Source organism: Bubalus kerabau, chromosome 11 (genome assembly GCF_029407905.1).
Source record: "Bubalus kerabau isolate K-KA32 ecotype Philippines breed swamp buffalo chromosome 11, PCC_UOA_SB_1v2, whole genome shotgun sequence".
NCBI lineage: Eukaryota > Metazoa > Chordata > Mammalia > Artiodactyla > Bovidae > Bubalus > Bubalus kerabau.
The window spans coordinates 81,048,362-81,072,517 of NC_073634.1; the positions used below are offsets into that span (position 1 = coordinate 81,048,362).

General features: G+C 40.0%; 1 protein-coding gene across 5 annotated transcripts in view; it reads left to right on the forward strand.

The window, feature by feature from the left end:
• Positions 1-24,156, forward strand: part of LDAH (lipid droplet associated hydrolase) — a 90,402-nt gene that overhangs the window by 60,246 nt on the left and 6,000 nt on the right. For 4 of the 5 annotated variants that reach the window (XM_055540844.1, XM_055540846.1, XM_055540845.1 and 1 more), the window contains 2 exons: positions 2,849-3,083; positions 12,958-13,040. In XM_055540844.1, coding sequence (XP_055396819.1) covers positions 2,849-3,083; positions 12,958-13,040 — 318 coding nt within the window. The remainder of the gene's footprint in view (positions 1-2,848; positions 3,084-12,957; positions 13,041-24,156) is intronic. The other variant, XR_008700541.1, reaches the window with a different exon arrangement.

The window sequence follows — 24,156 nt, forward strand, 5'->3', positions numbered from 1 at the left end:
CGAAATCAAAGGAATAGATTCACAACCAGAGTTAAACCCAGCCCAAGGCTTAAATCCACATGGTAGAACAGATAAGAAGTTACCATTGCCTAATTTCTGAAAAATCTAATTTCTAAAATATTTTTTGAATGAAAAAAATAATATCTTCATGATTTGAGGTTGTAGACGAATTTCTTAAACCAAGGACAGAGAACCATAACTGTAAAAGAAAAGACTGTTAAATTCAGTTGTATCAAACGGAAGAGTTTATCTCCATTAAAAAAAAAATAAGGTTAAGGAAAGAACAGGCAAGTCAAGAACTACAACATGACAAAGGGCTGGTATCTAGACTAAAAAGTAACTTCTACAAATCAATAATTTAAAAAGACCGTCTAATAGAAAAATGTGAGACTTAAATAAGACATTTTCAGAGGATGTATAGAAAATGTTCCCAAAATATAAAAAGACATAAAAACCTTAAGTCAGAGCCATAACGAAATACCTCCAGATAACAGGTTAGTCAATTACAATTATAATTACAAAGTTTGCTAGAACCAAATATGAGGATATATAACACTATGAACCCTAATGGTTGATGGTATGTGTGTATACTTGGCCCCTCAGTCATGTGTGACTCTTTGGTACCCTATGGACTGTATCCTGACAGGTTCCTCTGTCCATGGAATTCTCCAGGCAAGAACACTGGAATGGGTTGCCAGTCCCCTCTCCAGGGGATCTTACCAACCCAGGAATTGATCCTAGGTCTCCTGCACTGCAGACAGATTCTTTACCATCTGAGCTATCAGGGAAGCCCATGTCTGATGGTAGGGAAGTACACTGGTACAAGTTCTTTGGAAAACTATTTGGAACTACCTACTAACACTGCAGCTAACACGTGCAACCATATGTCCACATATTTCTACTTTGAGATGACATAGTCAACAGCAATACATGCACAATAGACATGTGTAAAAATATCAGCATATTTGTAGTAACAACCTAGATATCTATCTATAAAATCAATTGTGTTGTGTTCTTACAATGGAAAACTAGATAGCAACGATAATGAGCTATTTCTGTATGCATCAACAAGGATGGATCTTATAAACAATATTGATTGAAGGAAGTAAAATAAAAACACACTGCATGATTACACTTGTATCAAGTTCATTAACAGACAAAAATTAACTGTGGTATTAAGAGATAGGTGTTAGTCTGCTCGAACTGCCTAACAAAATGTCATAGACTGGGTGGCCTAAACAACTGACATTTATTTTCTTAGTTCTGGAGTTTGGAAGCCCAATATCAGCATGCCAACATGGTCAGTTTCTGGTGATACTTCTTCCTGGCCTATAGATGGCCATCTTCTCTCTGTGTGTTCTCCAGACCTCTTTTCTTTGTGCTCTTGGGAAGAGTGCAAGCTCCGGTGTCTGTCCTTTTAAGGACACTAATCTTATCCTTGTCTTCGCAAGGAGCTCACTGGTAAAGAATCCGCCTGCCAGTGCAGGAGACAAACAGGTTCGATCCCTGGATCAGGAAGATCACCTTGAGAAGGAAATAGCAACCTGCTCCAGTATTCTTGCCTGGAAAATTCCATGGACAGAGGAGTGTGGCAGGCTACAGTCCATGGGGTCACAAAGAGTCAGACATGACTGAGCAACTGAGCATGCATGCTTTATTGAAGTTGAATCAGTTGTTAAAAATATATTTCATCCTGGGCTTCCCTGGTGACTCAGTGGTAAAGAATCAACCTGCCAACACGGGAGACACAGGTTCAGTTCCTGGTCTGGGAAGATCCCACATGCTGTGGAGCATCTGATAAGCCGGTGCTCTAGACCCTGGGAAACCACAGCTGCTGAAACCCTAGTGCCTGTGCTCTGCAACAAGAGAAGCTGCCACAATGAGAAGCCTGTGCATCACAACTAGAGAGTAGCCCCCACTTGCCACAACTAGAGAAAAACCCATGCAATAAGAAGACTCAGCACAGCCCATATATATATACACATATATGTATATACACACATATATGAGCCTGACAGACCACAGTCCATGGGGTTGTGCAGAGTCGGACATAACTGAAGCGATGAAGCAGCAGCAGCATATATACATATGGTCCTGTTAAAGATTATCTTTGGCTAGTAAGGTTACAGAATAGAGGAGCTTTTCAAAAGTGAACTATCTCCAAATATGAATAAAAGAAATTCTGACTAGAAATAGAGTATTTTTTGTAGTTTTAATCTCTTTGGGCATCATTAGTCAAATTGGTAATCCACTAAAATGGTAAATTCATTTCTACTTTCAGCAATCTTTCAAAAGGAGTGGGAATTGCTGTCATAATCAAAAACTTATATATCTGGTTTCCTCTTCATCCTGAAAATTAACCCCTTCAACTTGAGGGACATCCTTATATCCTACCCAGATTGATTGAGGGCTGAGAAGGCAGTGGATGGTACTTCTCAGTCTGAATAGATCATTGCTGCTGCTGCTAAGTCGCTTCAGTCGTGTCCGACTCTGCGTGACCCCATAGACGGCCTCCTACCAGGCTCCTCTGTCCCTGGGATTCTCCAGGCAAGAACACTGGAGTGGGTTGCCATTTCCTTCTCCAATGCATGAAAGTGAAAAGTGAAAGTGAAGTCGCTCAGTTGTCCCCGACTCTTCACGACCCCATGGACTGCAGCTCACTAGGCTCTTCCGTCCATGGGATTTTCCAGGCAAGAGTACTAGAGTGGGTTGCCATTGCCTTCTCCGGAATAGATCATTAGCCATGTTCTAAAACCTAGTCATTTGTGGATACTATATAGAAGAAATGAGAAAGCAGTAACTTATCCCTTAGGAAAACTTCTCATCAAAATTTTTTTTTTCATTATAGGTAATTCGCTCCATTCTGCTGTTTCCAACAATTGAGCGAATGTCTGAGTCACCCACAGGCAGGTTTGCCACACCTCTTTTGTGCTGGCTTCGATATGCTCTCTATGTTCCTTGCTACTTACTGCTTAAACCATGGCCTGAGAAAATCAAGTTCTTGGTGATCAGAATGGTCCTTCAAATGATGGACATACCAAAGGAATATTTGTGTATGAATATGTTGGAACCGTTCTGCCTTGGTAAGCACATTTTAAAATGTATATGTTTATTCTTATATCAGAAAGTGTTAAGAGAATAACCTCAAACAGTGGGTGAGTCTCAAACAAGGAATTATTTGTTATATTTTTCTCCCAAAAGTTTAAAACTTGAAACAAAATGAAAATAGTGAGGGATATTCTAAATGACAGAGAAGCCTCATCAGGCTTTAATTTTAAACCTTATCCTTCTGATTCTGTACTCTAGCTGCAGGACAATGAGAAAGAATTTTTCTCTATCTACTATATATGGAGTCCCTTACAGGAATCCACGGTGTTCCCTGTTAAGCTCAGTGTATAAACTGCAAAAATCAGCGCAAGGAAACCAGGCCTAATATCCTCATAGAGTGAATAAACTATAATTTTGCTTTGCTCTTTAGAAGTTTTTGGAGAAATTTTAAAAAGTAATAAATAGTAGTCATGGTAGTATAACATTGGAGGCTTTAGTAATTATAGTTTCTGAATATGCCAGGGAATGGTTTTGGTACTTTACTTTTTGGCTTCAAATGTTATTTTTAAATGTAATTTATCTTTTAGTTAGTACTAGTTTATACTATATTTACAAATGATTTTAATAATAAAATTATGCTACCTCCATAGTCTATAAAATGGAGATATTAATATCCTGTACCTCAAAAGATTATTACAGGATTAAATGTGATAATTTATGCAAAGTGCCTATCTAGTATTTTATTTATAATAAGCCTCCAATAAATGGTATAACAGCAGTTGCAGCAGCAGCTAATAGCACTGTTCTAAGCTTTTACCTGTAGTCCTCAGAAGAACTAATGAAGTTCGGGTATTCCTGTCCCCATTTTACAGATGAAGATACTGAGGTTCAGAGAAGTTACATAGTTTGCCTGAAGTCACACAACTAGTGGGTAGTGTTCATATTCCAGCAGTAGGCCATTGTGTCAAGCTTCCTTTACTCTAGCTGCTGCCGCTGTCTCTTTGCTCCAGTCAAGCATAAAAGCAGGACTACTGTCTAAAGTTTATAGTGCTCACTTACATTGATTCCAACAATTTCACGTGCATAGTGAATTCAGAAACAAGTCACACCCCTGCCTTTATAGTTATACAGCCACAGATTATGCGGGACGTACGCGGGACGTGTTTTCCTAAATAGCAAGAAGCAGTCATCACAAATACAAAATTCAGTCTATTTTCTGTATTTATGGACTTCCCCCCCACAATGTTCTACCAACACCTATTGTTTATTATAGGCTTAGCAAGGGAGGGGAAGAAGATAAGATAGGGAGAAGGGAAGCCAGGCTTGGAACAGTCATAAAAATCACCAAAGACTGAAGTTGGAGATGTCCCTTGAGGACCTGCTGGTCCAGCCCCTTATTTTTCCCTCATAGAAGAGAAAGAAATAGCCTAGTAAGTGAAAATGGCAATGACTGTAAGTCATACACCCTCAGTGAAATACCTAGAATTACCACTTTAAAATCTACATAAGGAGACATGTTTTAAAAAAACAAAAACACTATAAGTAAATCAAAATAGAATTCTAAAACATTCAGTAACACATAGACAGGCCAGAGAAAGAACATAGAAAAATAGAAAACAGATAGCTATCAGAAAACAAATAATAAAATGGCAAACAAGCTCTAACATTACCAATAGTTACATTAAAGCAAATGGTCAAAATACACCAATTAAAAGATAAGGATTGACAACATGAATTTAAAAACATAACCTGAGTATATGCAATCTTCAGAAAATGTAGTTAAAGCATAATCATATAGGTAGGTTGAAAATAACAGAATGGGAAAAGATATATCATGCAAATATTAATCAAAATGGACCAGGAATGATTATATTACTATCAGATAAAGTAGACTTCAGAGCAAAGAAAATTACCAGGAACAGAGAGGGATATTACATAATGATAATGGTAAAAGAGTTAATCTACTAAGGAGTCATAGTAATTCTAATATATGTATGTACAAACCAAGTGTGCTGCAAAATATATGAAGCAAAAACTGATACAACTGAAAGGATAATGGACAGTTATAGCTGGATACGTAAATATCCCTCTCAACAATCAGTAGAATGATAGGACAGAAAGTTAGCAAGGATATAGGTGAATTCAGCAACAGTATCAACCAACAGGATTTAATTTATAGAAAATGACAACTCACTCCAGTATTCTCGCCTGGGAAATGCCATGGGCAGGGGAGTCTGGTGGGCTACAGTCCATGAGGTTGCAACAAGTTGGACATGACTGACACAATTGAGCTGCTAGGCACGCACCCACATAGAACACTTCACAGAATTATAAATACCCTCTTGAAGACACAGGCTCCATAAGTTGTGCTCAAGAGAAAGGAATCTTCCTTTCAGCTGCAGTGATTGACTCCTCCTGAGTCTTTGGGAGCCCTGAATGCAGGCATCAAGGAGCAAGACAGTTTGGGCATAGGACACGTTTCCCTCCGTGACTCAAGGCAACCAGAGCCTACCATCTGCATTGTTGCTTGGAGGAACTGTGGAATTTCTTTCCCATAGTACAGTGCAAAATAGACTGTAAACCAGACTAAACACTCAGCCACGTTGCTTCATCTCTGTTCCAAACAACCAACTTGCAAACAAACTTTTGGAGCACAGCCCTTGTATTTCTGACATCCTTTCCTTCTCTGATTTTCTGTTCTCTTCCTTCTATTGATAGATCTGGCTTTCTAACATCCAAGTAACCAATACTTTAGTAGTCTCTTTTTTTCCCTCATTACTCACCCCATCTATAATAACTTTGGGTAAAGAGAAAGAAGGCAAGAATTACCTGTGTTCTTTCTGCTTTGTGTTCTTGGTTTATTCTCTACAAGAAGGTTCAATCTTCTACTCATGACAGTAGGCTAATCCTTAACCAAGCGTCTCCATCATCCTAGCCAGCATCTTTTTACCTCTCCACTTTGGATACCAATTCACCCTTGCCTCTTCTCGCAATGGCTACCACAAAATGTACCTTTACCCAGACTTGCCCTAGCCATCCACTAGTGATTCCTGTTACCTTGCTTAGGACAAATGGAAGAAGGTCCCAGCTGAGAGAGGCTGATACTCTTAAATCCCTGACCCTTGAAGATGATTAGTGTATTCCTCCTGAGCTTCTATCCCATGAATGGTGAAGGTTAATCAATATTTCAACCAACCACTTGAGTTGATGACATGATTTTCATTTTACACAAAGAGAGGGCTTATTGGGGGAAAGGAATACCAGATCTGAGATCATTCACAGTGGTGAAATCTATACTCTGCAGACCTCCCTCCTCCAGACCTACTTCTCTGTGGTTTGACTATCATCCAGACAATGACCTCCAGTATACCAGTCTGACCAGTTTACCTCCTAAAAGGAGGACTTGCAGTGTTTGCACATTATGTAATGTCTGCGCTTCAGTAGAAATCTTACGGAAACAAACGGAGGAAATTTGCCAGTCCAAGTGGTGGATAATAAATCCTGACCTATCTGGATAGAAACAGATTTTCTGTATCCTTTAGTTTATACACATATTTTTTTGTGGTAGTAAGGTCTGAAAAGTTCAAGGAACAAAACTATTCAGATATTTCAGATGCTGTTGTCCTTTTGGCAAAAATAGCAGTTCTTATAGGCTGAGAGTCTGTGTATTAGCCCTCTTTACCAGACTGAGTAAAACCTCCTTTCCTATCCAGCATTCAAGATAGAGTAGCCCTAATTCAGTTAGTGTGCTTCATAAACTTCACCAAGTGTTCATCAATTCAATTTATGTAACTAGATTGTCTTGCATATTACTTTTAAAGAAAATGTATGGGTTTTTTTTTTTCCTTTAATTCTGTAATAGTTGCTACTATGTATTTTCTTTATAATAGATGTTCTTCTGTTTCATGAGAAATAGATTTCTCACTGAGACAGCTAAATTGGATTTTCTGATCAAAGCTAAAAGCAAATATATTTTAGCTTAGCAGTATCACAGGTCAAGATAATTAACATTTAAAAATATTCTAGAGTCTTTTTGTTAGTTAGACCAAATTGATGTCTTAATTCCTTTCACTTACCTAATTAGAAAAACATAGTGCAGACAAAGGGCATTCCTAGTGGATTACATTACCTTTGTTGCATGCGTTCTTGTAAGAGACTTTTGTAATCTTTCCTTTCCTTAATCAATATGGAAGTAACTTTTAAAAGCATGTACAGTTATATGAACTGAAAACTATTCAATGAACTGCTGACACATAAGCTTCACTAAAGAATCACAAATTTCTTCTCAGAATATTTTTGACTTAATCCCAGAATAATATTTTGAATAAGACAAAACCAGACTCACATGTTACCTAGTCTCTCATTTTTGTATGTAACTTAGGAAAATCCATTAAAAGCCAACTTCAGCTTTAATTATTCATGGAAGTTTAGCCTTAAATTCAGCAGTGAAGGAAAAAAATTTTGTGTGAGTGTGGTATTAGGATTTAGGCAAAAGGTAATTAGATATGGTATTAGAATATCACCTCTGCTTTAGAATTAAATGACTCAGTGAAGGCTTTATTATTTTTTTCTATAGAAGTTTATGTGTGTGTGTGTGTGTGTGTGTGTGTGTGTATTTAAATTATCTACCCCTCTAAAAAGTTGTATTATTTTTTAAAAATCATATGCCTTGAGTTGTGTGTTTTACTTTGATGAACTCTGTTGCCGGGGTCCAGCCCCGGCTGATCCAGGGTATTCGAAGTGGGGACGGCGTTGGCGACCTATTTAATTATTTATTCATCAAAGATATAAAGAGTAATAGAATGAGGATAGCTCAGTAGAAAAATTCAGTGGAGAAAAGAGGCTGAAATAAAACTTCAAGACAAGAAGTTTGCACCACTTACATAGGCCCCAGGCGTCCTTCCGTTCTCCCGAAGGAGAGGAGACACTGAGGCCTCCCCGGTCGGATCTTAGAAGCCCAGGCATAATTAGTAAGCATGGCGGGTTCCGCGCTCCAGATGGAGACTCAGCCAGAGTAAGAGAGAGAGAGACATGGGGAGACCAGTCTTTTGAGGAACTGATCTCAATTCTTTATTTTCCATGGTCTACTTTTATACACTGAGATGTTATGCAAAAGTCACACGGGGTCAGCAGTCCTGACTTTTATCAAAGTCAGGTGCTTCATACAAATGTAGAGGTCTTAGGGGTGTTACATCATCTTCTGGCCAGGGGGCCTGCTGACAATTTATGACCCTCTCCTTGTGACAGCGGTCAGTCAACCAGGACACTTATTTCTCCAGAGGTGATTATTCTTAAAACAGATGCCACCCAAATAAAGTTACATTCCTATAGGGTGAGGGTGTAGTGGGTTTTAGTTAAGGAAAGAATTTACTTGGCCTAAGGTCTAACGTGATTTATATCAAAGGTTAATACTTATTTCTTCTATATATTCATTAATGTGTATAAGGGCAGGGGATGTGGAGACTTAGCAGTAAACATTGGCTCAACAAATGAAAAACCCTTCACCAATACAATTTCTAATCAGCCCATTATACTTATGCTTTTCTAATTTTCTAAGGAACCTGTTTTTAGAAGGTTTAAAGCATCTTGTGCCTCTCACGGTTGGGAGGCTGTGAGCAATCACATGTGGCCGGACAAGCCTGTCAGGCAGGCTAGAGAACATTCAGAGGAGTTTGTAGGTTAAAACACTCTTGTCACGTCCAGGAGTTTTTATTAACTGGAGCTCTAGGTTAACTCCTTCTCCGAAAGAGGTGGTGGGGGACAGCCCCCCATAAAGTCAGAGGTGTAGGTGAGAGCACAAAGTAGTAAAGTAGGCAGGCTCTGGTTATGGGGGTAGATGCTCGAGGATTTCCAGGGGGACTCCTGAGGCTCGATCCCGCCTTTGCGTATGTCGATCCTCCTTCCTCATGACCTTTGCCATGGGCGGAGTGCCTCACGCTGGCCCCCAACACTCTGTCACATTGATAAGAGTATCTGTTTACAAATCAGATCAACAAATACCTGCCAACTTGGCTTCCCCATGTCAGCGTCTAGACTCCCTTGTGACATCAGCTCTTGCTCTCCCTCAAGGACGGCAGTAGGTTTTTCCTCCTGACCCTCCCCCCAAACCTTCCCCTAAAAAGAAAAACACCAGCTCAGTCCCTACCTATTTATTTTATTTAACAGCCCTTACTGACACTTGCCATGAACCAAGGACCTGGATAATCACTGGAGAGAATAAATGAAATATAGCTGTTGAGATATATATATATATATATAAAATCACCCTAACATTATATTTCTATTTACATTTATATGTATATAGCATGGTAGAGTACATAAGTGTGAGGAATTTTAATATATCACAGTTAAGACTGATATGAACACAGATACAGGGCAGAAATAGTAACGAGAAAGGGAGAAACTAGTTCTACCTAGGTAAATAAGGGAGAAGACAAATGAATTCGGACTTGAAGATGACTTGGGAATTTTCCAGATGGACAAAATGGCATTAAGGTAGGTGATTAGGTTAATTAAACAGAAGGCAGCCTTCTGTTGTAGATCGTGTTTACTTGGAGAATTTAGTGATAGCGTTTAGCCTGTGACACGAATGTCCTATTGGTCTTCCGGTTTTAGCCCGCCTTCATTTCATTCCTTCGCCATTCCACTGTGAGTTGAAGTCCTGTAGTAATATTTAAACACTAAGGTTTCAGAAGATGATGGTAGCAAATAAAATAGAACATTAGACTCAGTGAGGGTTTTTTATACCTGTATTTAGATTTGTTATGAAATGAAAGTAAGTAAGTACCATTCCTCTAAATCATTCTCTTCCCTTCATGTTTTGTTTCCATTACTGCTACTACTAGATATTTCCTTCACTGTGGTGCTTGCAACTCTGATTTCTGCTGGGTTTCCAGGAATGCTGTCGACAGTCATTGCCAGGAGAAATGTGTTTTCCCCTTAGGAAATTACACTTCTATCTGGTATTATTGTTTCTGACCACTGTGTTGTGTTACAAGCATTTCTGAGGGAAGAAAAGGATGGCTTCCTTGGAGCAGTTACTGGAAAGGAAACTTTATTCTACTTTCTAAAAGCAAACAATGAAAAAGTGTACATAGATGGGAAATTACCTGGAAAAACAAAAATGAGAATAAAAGTGAAGTACATCCCCCAATGAAAATTTTGCTTTTTAGAAATATAAGATTCCTTACACGTTTTTTGAATTTTTTTACATTTCACTAATTCAAGAATAACACTGCAGAAAAGTGCCTGAAACATAAAAATGTTTACCTCCATGAATGATCAGAAAGCAAACTCTCATGTAACTTCTACCCAGCTCAAGAATCACCATTGCCTGGATACCACAAGCCTCTTTTATGCCCCCTGCATATCCCAAGTCCACTCCTGAGCTCATTCAGGTTGTCAGCAGAATCTAGTTCACTTGGCATTTTGATTGTAGTCCGTATCTTCTTGCTGGTTGTCAACAAGGGGTCCCTCTCAGCTCCTTGAGGTTAGTTTCATATCCTTCTCACATGGGCTCTGTCGTCAAGCCAACAGCAGTGCGTTTCATCCTCTTGGGACTTTGAATCTGCGACTTTCTCTTCTGCTACTAGCCAGAGAGAACTCAGGTTTTGAAGGACTCATGTGATTAGGTCAGGCCCACTGGGATAATCTCCCTTAAAGTCATCTCCACTTTATAACATAACCTAGTCACGGGAGCAATATGTCATCTTACTCACAGGTTTCACCCACACTCAGAGGGGATTGATTATAAAAGGGCAGGGATTGTCTGTGTCATCTGAGAATTCTGCCTACCAGAGACCACCTGTTTTCTGCTGTTCTGAAATGCCACCTTTGTCAAGAATTGAATAACCATATATGTGTAGTCATTTCTGGAAGAATTTATTTAGAATCAATATTATTTCTTCTTTGAATGTTTCGTAGAATGAACCAATGAACTCATCTTGCCCTGGAGTTTTCTTTATAGAGAGGCTGTTAAGTTACAAATTTAATTTCTTTAATAGATAGGAGAACTATTGAGGTTACCTATTGTCATGAATGCTTAGTCGCTCAGTCGTGTCTGACTCTTTGCAACCCCATGGATTGTAGCCAGCCAGGCTCCTCTGTCCATGGGATTTTTTTTCCAGGCAAGAATACTGGAGCGGGTTGCCATTTTCCCTTCCAAGGGATCTTGCCAACCCAGGGATCGAACCCACATCTCCCGCATTGCAGGTAGATTCTTAACTGCTGAGCCATCAGGGAAGCCCGTCTGTTGTCAAGTGAGCTTCAAATTTGTGTCTGTGTACAGACTGTTTCATCTGAGTTTTTAAATTTCATGGCAAAGTCCACAAAATTACCTGATTATCATTACTTTGCCAGCAAAGGTCCATCTAGCCAAGGCTATGGTTTTTCCAGTAGTCATATTTGGATGTGAGAGTTGGACTATAAAGATAGCTGAGTGCAGAATTGATGCTTTTGAACTGTGGTATTGGTGAAGACTCTTGAGAGTCCCTTGGACTGCAAGGAGATCCAGCCAGTCAATCCTAAAGGAGAACAGTCCTCAGTGTTCATTGGAAGGACTAATATTGAAACTGAAACTCCAAAACTTCAGCCATCTGCTGCGAAGAGCTGACTCATTGAAAAGACCCTGATGCTGGGCAAGATTGAGGGCAGGAGGAGAAGGGGATGACAGAGGATGAGATGGTTGGATGGCATCACCAACTCTGGGAGTTAGTGATGGACAGGGAGGCCTGGCGTGCTGTGGTCCATGGGGTTGCAAAGAGTTGGACACGACTGAGCGACTGAACTGAACTGATCCTTTTGATGTCTGTAGTATCTGAAGGGTTATCATTTCTCATTCCTGATATTGGTAATGTTTTATGTATTCTCACATTTTTTTTTCTGAACAGTCTGGCTATAGAGATTTATCAGTTTTATTGAACTTGTTTTTAGTTCCATTTAGTTTCTAATTTGTTTTTCTGGTCTCAATTTGATTAATTTCTGCTGTGAACTTTATTATTACTTTATTCTGCCTACTGACTGGAGTCAGACCAACTATCTTTTATATCAATATACACAAGTATGTTAAGTCCTATATTTAAGAGAGAGAGACTTTAAACTGTGTTTTTAAAAAGATCCATTTATGATTTCAAGAGACGTACTTAAAATGACAAAAGAGTAAAAGTAAAAGACAAATAGGAGGATGATGCCAAAAAGAAAGCAAACTAACAATAATAACACCAACCAAAGTGGAATTCAGGGCACAGAGAATCAAATGAAAAATTGTGTAGCAGTACCAGAAAGTCTTTACCACTGAGCTACCAGGGAAGCCCACAAATTTGGATTACCGTTGGCTTTCTTCCTCTTTTCCAGATATTTGTTATCTTGAAAATGGGAGTCACTCTACCTATTTTGCATATAATAGGTATAATAGGACTGACCTTCATTAACAACTAACTCTTCAAGATCATTTAAACCTATTTTAAAACAGACATTCTTTATAGTTGTGTCCTTTCTAAAAAAAGGTTACCAAGATGTTTTAATGTTTGCAACTGTGTGTGGTTTCCCTGGTATGCATGATTTAGCTGTTAAAATGTGTGATTCTAATCCTTAAGTCATAAAAATACCTTGATCAGGTACAGTGATACACATCTGCTGTGATATCTGACATTAGGCCATCATACAGCTAAATGTTGCTGCTGAGAAAGCCAGGTGAAGGTAAGAGAGAGCCTTACATAGGGCATGCCCTTGTTTCCAGAGTCAGTGCATGTCACCGACTCACGCCTCTCTCGGCCTCACTGACATCTTCCATCACATAGCACTTGCCAAAAGAAAAGGGTGAAACAGGAATTGACTATAATTAATTTGACATTTGTGTTTGTCTTATATATTCTAAATGTTTGTCTTTTTTTTTTTTTTTTTTTAATGTAGTTAACGCTGCCTACCTTGGGAGCCAAGAAATGAGGGAGGTAGTGAAGAGAGACGACGAAACCATCAAAGAACATTTACCTAAGGTAATCACTTTAGTGCGGCAGTACTTACTGTGGATGAAAGGCTAGAGTTGGTTAGAATTTATAAGACCTCAAGAGTTTGTAAATTTCAGATCATGTTCTAGTTAACGTTAATGTAGTCCTTGAAAGTTGCATAGAAAGTAAGTAAAGCTGACTGCATAGTTACTTAAATATGTTTTACCGCCTGTTTTTGTTGGGTTTATTTTTAGAACTAATACTTTTCTCTAGAGCGCTGTACTGAAAAGACTCACAATAATATTTATGGGGAAAAAAAGTTATTTTAAAATATAAGCGAAACATTGGAAAAGAACTGACATTCCTGTGATCTGATGACTCGGTGAGCCCGTCTTTCTTATTCTCCAATGCACTAGTGTAGGAATGCCCAGTTCTGACATCAAGACCAGTTTTCTATACAAGCAGGTGCAGAAAGGGAACGACTGAAATAGTTAGCACTTTTAAGTTGCTGCTGTAAGTGATAAAACCTTAATACAAGCATATTTGGAAGTACCAGTTTCTGAAACTGAGGGGCCATGGTTTAGGATGTGTCAAGCACCCTAGAATTTAGGTGGCCCTGGTACTCCCATGGCAGCATTTACCTGTCTGTCCATTCTGAATAGGATAGAGTTGTGCCATCTAACATGGTAGCCACTAGCCACATGGGTTTATTCATGGCTCCTCTGAATTGACCTGTGCCATAAGTATAAAATACACATTGGATTTTAGAAACTTAGTACCAAAAAAAAAAGTAAAATATTTCATTAACATTTATGTATTAATTACATGTTGAAAATGGTAATATTTTAGATACATTGGGTTAAATAATATATTGGATTGGCCAAAAATTTTGTTCAGATTTTTCCATGTGATGTCACAGAAAAAGCCAAATGAACATTTTGGCTAATCCAATATATTATTAAAAGTAATTTCATCCATTCCTTTATATGATACTTTTTAAAATGTAGTTATTAGAAAATACACTAAACTTTTTTTTTAATATACTTAACGAGTTTTTTTGGTAATTACCTGCGTGCCTTTGTATTTCTGTTGGACTGTGCTAATATAGAACTTTGTAGTCAGTGCTGAACTGTGACATTTGCTGGATGCAATGAAATGAGCCCCACTGAGTGACCAACTCTTACAGGGCCCAGGAACCTACAATCTGCAAGTAAAATCTTAAATACCCTGCTGTGTTTAGAATCTTTAAGACATTTGACTTAAACTTGCCTACAGTTAATTCATATTTCTATAACCTCCCAATAAAGTTATCTTAAAGCAAGAAATGTGTATATTCTTAAAAAAATATTTTTAGAATATTGATCTATTGTAGCTTCACCCAGAAAGGACTTTTGAAAGTGCCAGTCTGTTTGTCTTACGACCACAGTGGTCATCATATTTCTAAAATAGCAGTTGGCTGGAGATTGAAATTTTGAACACAGAGAATACCCTCACTAGCTGAGTGGGGAGGTTGGGGCCTCATAGGGACCCACTTTCCAGGGCTTGCAACTGTTTCCAGTCCCTGATGTCTGTGAAAATGCAAGAAAAACAGTATTTTATTTTTTAGTTAAATTATAAGTGAATGTGTTTCAAAGCCTCATTTAAGTTCGCAAGGCTGGAAGTTGATAAAAACAGCTCAGTTCCCAGTTAAGAAGATTGGCAGATGCTCATTTGACACTTGCTGAGTGACTCGACCCATCATGTGTCATATTCTGTCTTACCACCTGTGGAAGCCAGCTGCTGCGAAGTACTCATCATGCCTGGATTCTGTTTGTATGTTGTGCTCAGAGAGAGGTCAAAGGAAGGTGCTAACTTATTCCTGTCCCAAGTTAAATCCATATGCAAGTGTAATCATTCCCAGATAGAGGGCGGCTCATGGTAACAGTGTCAGGACTGTACTTTGCAGAAACTTTTGTGGGAGAAATATGGAGGTATATGGTAGATGGCAGGCATTTCAAGGTTAATGTTAACACACAGTCACAGGGCTAAACCTTTCCAGCTAGAGGGAATGGTTTTATTTTGTTTTTAAGATAGCATTGAATGTATTCATGAAACTTGGGAAAGCAAGGCACGTTTAGTTTAATGATGCAAAACTACCCGCAGTTAATTGACTACCCTCACTACCAGCCACATTTGAATTCTCCCCCAGAATAAGACAGTTCCAATTGCTAAGTGAAACAAGGTATAAAAAGACAGGAAGTTTATTGCAATTTTTTGTTTCTGTAATGAAAAAAAAAAAAAGGAAACATGCTGTAATTTAATATTGGTAAAAAGTTGAATCAACATATGTCCCAGTCTGCCTGAGAAAGTAAAGAAATGAAAGGGCACATGGTTCTAGCAAAATAGTGGGCATTTCCCCACGCCTTCCAAATCAGTTCCCAAGACTAGACATATCCCTGTTTTATTTTTTTTAATGTTTGTTTATTTATTTGGCTGCATCAGATCTTAGTTGCAACACTTGGCAGGATCCTTCATTGCAACATGTAGACTCTGTTAGTTATGGCATATGGGCTTTAGTTGCTCCATGGCACGTGGTATCTTAGTTACCTGACCAAGGATCGAACCTGCATCCCCTGCATTGCAAGGTGGATTCCTAAGTGCTGAACCACCAGGGAAGTCCCCATATCCCTGTTTTAGGTCCATCTCAGCCCAAACATAAGCATTCAGAAACATCTTTCCTGTTCAGGACTGCACATTGTGAGGATGTTTTGAGCCACACATTTTGTTGCAAAAATCATTCAATTTATCTGTTATTCAACTTTTAAAACAGTTCTGGAAAATGTATCTTTGTGCCATCCAGGCAGGAAGCCACAGTCCTCTAAAAACAGTCACTCTACTGCCTCATGTGGATGGCCTTTGGATTCTTTCTCCTCTAGAAGACTGTCATAATCAGCAGGCTTTGGATCTAAGTTCAAACTTTTTACCACTGCATTTCCATATGAAGAGAACTTTTTAATCTTCTTGAAGCTAATGGGCCTTTTTAACTCTGAAAGTCTCCAGAGCTGACTGTCTTCCTACTGTCCAAGGTCTGGACACTTTCCACCCAGAGTCAGCAGCACTTCAGCACTACATACAATTGTTTCCTTTTCCTGAAGCAAAGATATCAGACTCAGTTGTCTCCAAAAGAGTGGAGCAGGGCCTGTGGCATCATAGGTTGTGTTCTTTCCTCACCTGACAAAACTCTACCTGCCCTTTAGGACTTGGCTCCACTGTCATCTTTAAGAGGCCTTCCCCAGCCCCAAGTTTTGCTTAGAAGTGCCTCCCCTCAGCACCCCTAGCTCCATATGTAGAGTTATAACATCGCATTTCTTACATGGGATTTTTATGTTCCCACCCCCACACTCCTTGGAGGTTTTTCTCATCTCGGTGTCCGTGTGGCCTAGCACAGTGCATCGTGTTTGGTGAACAATCAGTTGATGTAGACTAGATGGATGGACAGGAAGGCTGTGAGAGTATAGATTCTAAGCCTTGTTTGTGCCATGGATCTCTTTGACTGTGTCATGGATAGACTCCTCAGAATAATATTTTTTTAAGTACATGAAGTATATTTTTTACCACAAAAAGTTATATTGAAGTATCACTATCCAAATACATTAAAAGCATATTTGTGATGTATATTATGTGCATCTTTTCTAACAAAATAAATGAGATATGCCATCAGTCAGAATTACTGTTGTAAATTTGTAGTGATGTACATAAAAACTTTTAGTTTAGCTACAACCAGGGTACTGTAATTTGAAGATTTCAGTAATTTTATAGATGACAAACAATAGATATTTCTAATCCTTCTGAAATCACGCTTAGAGGTTAGTGAAAAAGGATGCATTCTTTTTCCTATCCAAGTTCACATTACCCTCTCCCTACAACTGCCACTGCATCTAACCATGAATGTGTGTGGACCTGTGGACCCCAGGTGAAGAAGCTTTGCTTTGAGGCCCTGGAGAAGGTTAGGCAACATGGTGTTAACTCTGGCTTGGGCACTGGCCTAAGAACAGGAAGCCATGATGTGCTACACTAAAGAGACTATTTTGAGTTGTTGGGGAATTGAAGGGTTTAAGAAGGAGGGTAATCAAGGTGATGTTCAAGAGGTTTAACAACCATATCCCTTAACCACTGACCCATCAGAACATACGCCATCTGTGAACAAACAGTCAGTTCAGAGGTACCGGTTCATATCAGTTAGCCCAAGGAATGTGGCTACATTAACCAGTGAGGGGAATTATTTGGAAAAATGCATATCAGAATGTTGGAAAAGAATGAAATTTGAGGTGGGAAAACCGTTTAGAAGACTTTTATAAGAACTAAGGCAAGGGAGTTGGGGGTAAAGAGGGGGTTAGAATTTGGAAAGATCTGGGAAGTAGAATCAAAGACACTTAGCACTCATAGTTCATGAAAGCATGGAGACGGAGTAAGATTATTTTTCTGCATTTGGATTTTGTAACGAGATAGGGAATATGGGAGGAGAAGTGCCAGCAAGTCGCAGGAGCTGGTTGAGAAAGTAGTTCCTTCCGGTCCTTTTGTTTGATATACCTGTGGGACATCCGGGGGACATGTGTCTGGCAGGTAGCTGGATATATGTGGATAGGAAGCCTAGAAGAGGAATCTGGGCTGAACTTTGATTTGGGAATGATAAGGCTATTTTTAGAGTCATGAGCACGGGTAATAGTAACCCAAGGAAGTACATAGAATGAGGAGAAAAGACATATAAAGGCTCATCCTTGGGGAACACAGCTAAAAAACTGGGAGGAAAGAGAGGAGCTAATGACTAAGATGGGAGTGGAGGGGGGCAGGGACAGGAATGAGAGCCAGGATGGAGTAAACCAAAGCAAGAGCATCAACTGTACATTTTCGCCACCCCAGTCCCAATCTTTCTGGGAGCCCCCGGGGTATGCTCTGCATTATGAGGCACCTGGCGTCTGAGGCAAACAGAGGGTCAGCGTTCCCTCGCTCTGTCATTGTTCTCAACTACAAGGGGATGTATGTCTCGTTCACAGAAAAGTGAATTAGTGTTTGGTTTACAAACTTGAAGTTTTCATTTAAAACTCACTTAGGAGGGAAATTCTAAACTGCCGTGACCATCCTTGGCCTAGGCTCATGGAAACAGCTGGTGTGTGCTACTGCCAGACGGAATTCGAGCATCACTATCAGTCAATAGGGCTCTGAAATCGTTCCCAGCAAGAGCACACGAGACGCTGCTTTCTGACCACGGTGGGCAGCGGTGGGAGGACTGCCTGCAAATGGGGCTGCCCCTGCCTCCAGAGGGCCAGCCTGGGGCCACGGTGTGGTTGGGAAAGGGGCAGAGGGTCCTCAGGAACAGGGACCCGCCTCTGCTACACTCGCCTCCTCCTGCTTAACCCGCCCGACCCCGGAGGCGCATGTTGCCTTTGGGAACGAACAAACCTTGCGCTGGTTCTCTGCGGGCCTGGGCATGCAAATCCTTCGGACACGCCCACGTCCCGCTTAGCCGAGCATAGCACGCGCTCCCTGGACCCCGCTAACTAAGACTGCCTTTCCGCCAGCCTCAGCCTGAAACTGATTGTGTTAGTTCTGCCTGTTCAATCTGAAACCTGTTCAGAATACCATAATCATCCTGGAAATAGATAGTCTGTTTGGGTCTCAGTCATTTGGACCTGGAGACCTCCATCTGAAGCACTTTTGTGTCAGCACACCCTGGACTTTTCTGGTGGAGTTTTCTAGAGGAGCGTGATCCAGAGGAGGATGAGTGTATGGGAAGCAGAGTCCCGAGAGTCACTGCCTGAGGTTCACGCTCCAGCTCCGCCACTTGCTTACTTAGGTGACCTTGGTTAAGTTACTGGACTTCACTGTGTCCCCTTTTTTTCATCAATAAAATGGTTTAATAATAGTATCTATTCTCATACAGTTGTTTCAAACTGTAATGCTACATATAATTCATATAAATACCTTGCAAGAGTATCTAGTATATACTAAGCATTGAACAAAAGTTTATTATTATTATAAAGTTAGTCATATCCTAGGTATGCCTCTGAGTACTTTAAAAAGACTTTGCCTAACTTTTCCTCTCCCTACCCACCCTCTTCAGGGCTTCCCTGATAGCTCAGTTGGTAAGGAATCCTCCTGCAATGCAGGAGACCCCGGTTCAATTCCTGGGTTGGGAAGGTCCCCTGGAGAAAGGATAGGCTACCCACTACAGTATTCTTGGGCTTCCCTTGTGGCTCAGCTGGTAAGAATCCACCTGCAATGCAGGAGACCTGGGTCCAATCCCTGGGTTGGAAAGATGCCCTGGAGGAGGGAAAGGCTACCCACTCCAGTATTCTGACCTAGAAAATTCCATGGACTGTGTATAGTCCATGGGGTCACAGAGTCAGACATGACTGAGCGACTTCTACTTTCACCCACCCCTTCAGATGTTTTCATTCTGTAATGAAAGATTTTCGTGATATTAAATACATAGCCAGTCCCATTCTGGCCACTTCTTCCTATAAGATGGCTAAGGGAGGTATTGTGTGGGAGCAGCAGTGAAGGAGAACACAGTGTTACTTCATCCTCACCAGAACCTCCAGTCCCCTGGCGCCGAGAGTTCAGGTAAGCTGGCCTCGGCCACTCCTCTCCATTAGTTAAGCAAGACCCTTCTCATCTGCCGGTTTCCTGAGGCGTATAACCAGGGAGAAACAGACACACGGGGAGATAAGTTTGCTGCTGGTACCGCAAGCTCTGTTGCTTCACCAGAGGAAGATAGACGCCTTGGGTCAGCTCCTCACTCCAGTCCCACGTAAGGAAGAGATGGAACTAGATATCGATGCCCCAGTGACTTCCACTTGGGAACGAGCAGGTTCTGGCCCTTTACACTTGAGTCGTGCAGAGAGGAGAGAGCCCCACTTTGCAGGGCTTTCGATGTGTGATTTTTCCAGTTTCTTGGACAGTGGCCCAGTCTGTAACCAGCTTGGACCTCCTCCAGTGCCTGCAGGGGGAGTAGGGCTTAGTGCTCCTGAAGGATCGTGTGTTCACCTCTGTCCTCAGCCACATTTCTTCAGGGATTTTAATTCTCATTTTTTTTTAAGAATGATAATTGATCCAGTTCTAGATGAAGGAAAGAAAGGAAACAAGGTAAATTGGTCAATGAATTTTCTAAATTCTCTCCCTTTCTTCGGCAGTTGTTCAGGTTCTTAAAAATGGTTGCTCAGCCTCTTATACAGAGTGAAATAAGTCAGAAAGAGGAAAATAAGAATTGTCTATTAATGCATATATATGGAATCTAAAAAAATGGTACTGATGAACCTAGTAGAGAATAGACTTATGGACACAGCAGGGAAAGGTGAGGGTGGGATGAACTGAGAAAGTAGCATTGACATATATACACTATCACATGTGAAATAGATAGCTGGTGGGAAGCTGCGGTATAACACAGGGAGCCCATCCTGGCACTCTGTGATGACGTAGAGGGGTGAGATGGGGGGAGGGGAGGGAGGCTCAAAAGGGAGGGGTATGTGTGTGTGTGTGTGTGTGTGTGTATATATATATATATATATAAATAATTATGAGTGATTTGCATTCTTGTATGGCAGAAACCAACACAATATTTAAGCAATTTTCCACCAATTAAAAAAAATTTTTTAATGATTGCTCAGAAAGTCTACAGTGAGTTAGTTAAAGTTTTGTGATTGTTATTCCTCTGTTCCCAAGAGGGATGGGATTTTTAAGTAACTGAAAGGAGATGCTTGTATTACAAAATAGGTTTCCTTTAACGTTGCAGGGTCAAGGCTTAGGTGTCTGACTTTGGGGGGAGGATAGAAAGAGGAGCCTGTTGCTCTTGTCCAGCTTAGAAGGAATTTGGATAGATTTTTTTCCTGATTTTATTGAGATAGAATTGACACATAACATTGTATTAAAGTGTACAACATTATGATTTAATATATGTATATATTGCACAATGATTATCACAGGTTTCGTTAACATCCATTACCTCAATTACAATTTTTTTCTTGGGATGAGAACTTTTAATGTCTACTCTATTACTGACTTTCAGATATACAGTATAGTGTGAACTGCAGTCACCATGCTGTACATTACATCCCCACAACTTGTTTGTCTTATAGCTGGAAGTTTATAGCTTTTGACAACCTTCACCCATTTCCTTCACATCCTAACCTTTTCAGACTCCACATATAAGTGAGATCATACAATATTTGTCTTTCTATGTCTGATTTCACTTAGCATAATACTCTCAGGGTCCATCCATATTGTCACAAATGGCAGGATTTCCTTCTTTATTTATAGCTGAATAATATTTATCACCAGATAGAGATTTGTGTGTATGGCTTTTCTTTGTGTTTAATACCTTAACATGTTGATATATCATTGAAAGTGATTTTTGTTAGTTATTAGTTAAATATATAAACTTGTGTCATAAGGTGGTTTTTAGTATGTCTTCTGTTCTTACAGTAACCCCTCTAGTAGTAATGCATAAAAGCCATTAACTCCATGTGTACTAAAAAAAAACTTTGCTGCATCCCTCAGGTCAGAAGTCAGGTTTTCCTCCTACAGCGCTTTGTTTGTGCCTCTTTCTACCTGTTATGTTCAAGGGCAGCTTGTACCTGCCTGCGTTCTTCCCTACTCTGGAGCTTCTCTAAGGCAGAGCTGTCTTACTTCTGAATTTCAACCACTTAGCCAGTGCCAGGCGGAATATAAATTTAGAGTCATTTTGGGTGGAAATGCTGTGAATCTGTCAGATTCAGCAGCAAAAAGTGAAAAGAAAAAAATACATGAGAAAAGACAACTGTGGCTCCTGTATGGGGGCAAAAGCTTCAAAATTCACAGGGACATTATCTCCTTAGGGGCAACAGAAGGGTTAAAGGAAAATATGTCTGTGAGTTCAGAAATGATAGTAACCATAATTCCACCTTATTGTGGAAGGTACCCAGAGAAAAGCAAAAGCACAGTCCTAGACGATCAGAATCTAGAATTGAGAAAATTAAACTTTCTATTTAATAGAGAAATGATTACTTAACATAACAATTTAGAAATGCAATAATTTCCATCTCTAATAATGAAGATGGGAGATAATAATGTATACTCTTGAACAATTCCCATGCATATCAAAGCAAGTGCCAGGGAGAAATACTATAGGAAATATGTGTTTTCTTGTAATCGTTTGATTTAAACATCCTACTGATAGCCTGAGATTCTTAGTTAACAGTTCCAGTATTTTCACAGTGGTAATCACCCCCATGACATGCAGCACCCTAGAAGAACTACATAGACTTAACCATCACATTCAGTTAGTTTTCATAACCAGTTTAAGATTTCTCAGTCTTCAGGTTTGTGTTTTCATACCATTGTTCTGTTTATTCTTAATCGTAAACAGTGATATAAGGTTCTGACCAGTAATGCTCTCTCTGGATTTATAACTGAATTTTTCATTGGGTTATATTCACTAATTGTTTCAACTTAAGCACATTGGCTCACTAAGCCTAAATTTCCTTTTCTGTAAAATAGGATTAAAATACCTTCTTCAGAATATTATTGTAAGAACTCAGCGAACACAAAACTTAACATCAGATCAGATCAGATCAGTCGCTCAGTCGTGTCCGACTCTTTGTGACCCCATGAATCGCAGCACGCCAGGCCTCCCTGTTCATCACCAACTCCCAGAGTTCACCCAGACTCATGTCCATTGAGTAAGTGATGCCATCCAGCCATCTCATCCTCTGTCGTCCCCTTCTTCTCCTGCCCCTAATCCCTCCCAGCATCAGAGTCTTTTCCAATGAGTCAACTCTTCGCATGAGGTGGCCAAAGTACTGGATTTTCAGCTTTAGCATCTCCCAGGGCTGATCTCCTTCAGAATGGACTGGTTGGATCTCCTTGCAGTCCAAGGGCCTGGCAAATTATTCTCAGTTTTCTTCAGGACATCATTACTTGTTGAGATTCATTTTTACATATCAGTGTATTAATAGTAATGGTATACACTCTTAACCACTATGCTTTGGTGTCTGGTTATTTCTTTCTTTCTACTTCACCTGTCCTTCCCCATCCCCCAGTACTACCTTCACACACCCCATACTTTTCCAGTTTCCTGTTTAGGGCTACAGGTGCAGAGTCTTCTGTTCAGATCTATTGCCTGTGACTTAAAATCCAGAGGAAACAGGAAGTATCTTGAGCCAATATATGTAAAGGCATTAGAAATGACCATGTGTTTGACTTATAAGACAAGATTTTCTTACAGAGCCCTTCATTGAATATAGCCTGAAGAAGAACTTAAAAAACAAAAACACCTTGCCCCACTTTCACTTAGAAATGTAACCAGATACAGCCCCCCTCAAAATAATTATAGTCATGGAGGACTGAGAGATAAAATCAAATGAACGTATGAGGTATCTATGATCCTCGTTGTTAACACTGTCTTCAACACTGACATCACTTTGTGTTGAGGTTCCTAGTACATGCCTTGGACAGTGCTTGCTCCATAACTACTTGGCCAGGACTTGTCTCTTGATACCTGAAGGTAGGTGTATGTCCCTGTAATCCGTATTTATTATTCCTGCTCAACTGTCTGACACCTTCATGCATGAGGAAAGAAATGGTGTTTCCCCAGTGCTGGACTTCTCAGTGGAGACATTTCAAGTTATAATTGCCTCACTGAAAAGTAAATGCATCATAGAAATAGTCTTTGAAGAGTTAGTTAGGTGGAAAGCAAATAGCAGGTGCCACTGTGATGCTGTCCTCCTTGTCAGAGACTTCACTGGGAGTGATCTTTTTTGCCTTGCTTTCTTTCTCACTGACCCTTTTGTATTAGGGTTTTTCACACAACCTCACCACCATAGCCTGCATTGGCATTAGGACTCCCAAAGTACTCTTCTTGGTGAGAGAAGAGAACACTCTGGAGCAGAGGAACAGACAGACCTGATGGCCACAAACCCAAGCCTGAATTTTGAATTTCCAGATTTTTTAACACAGTATGTTTCATACTCTGAGGAAGTGCTGAACAACTGTGCATAATGACTGTTCCAGATGCTGTTTCCTGGATATAATTTAAAGGATTCTTGGTGCTAAGAGTAGGGAGTGGTTTAGAGAGAACCTGAAGTTATTAGCTGTATTGGTAGATCATTAATGCCTGCAGACAGCTTGTACTCCCAACAGTATTTCAAGG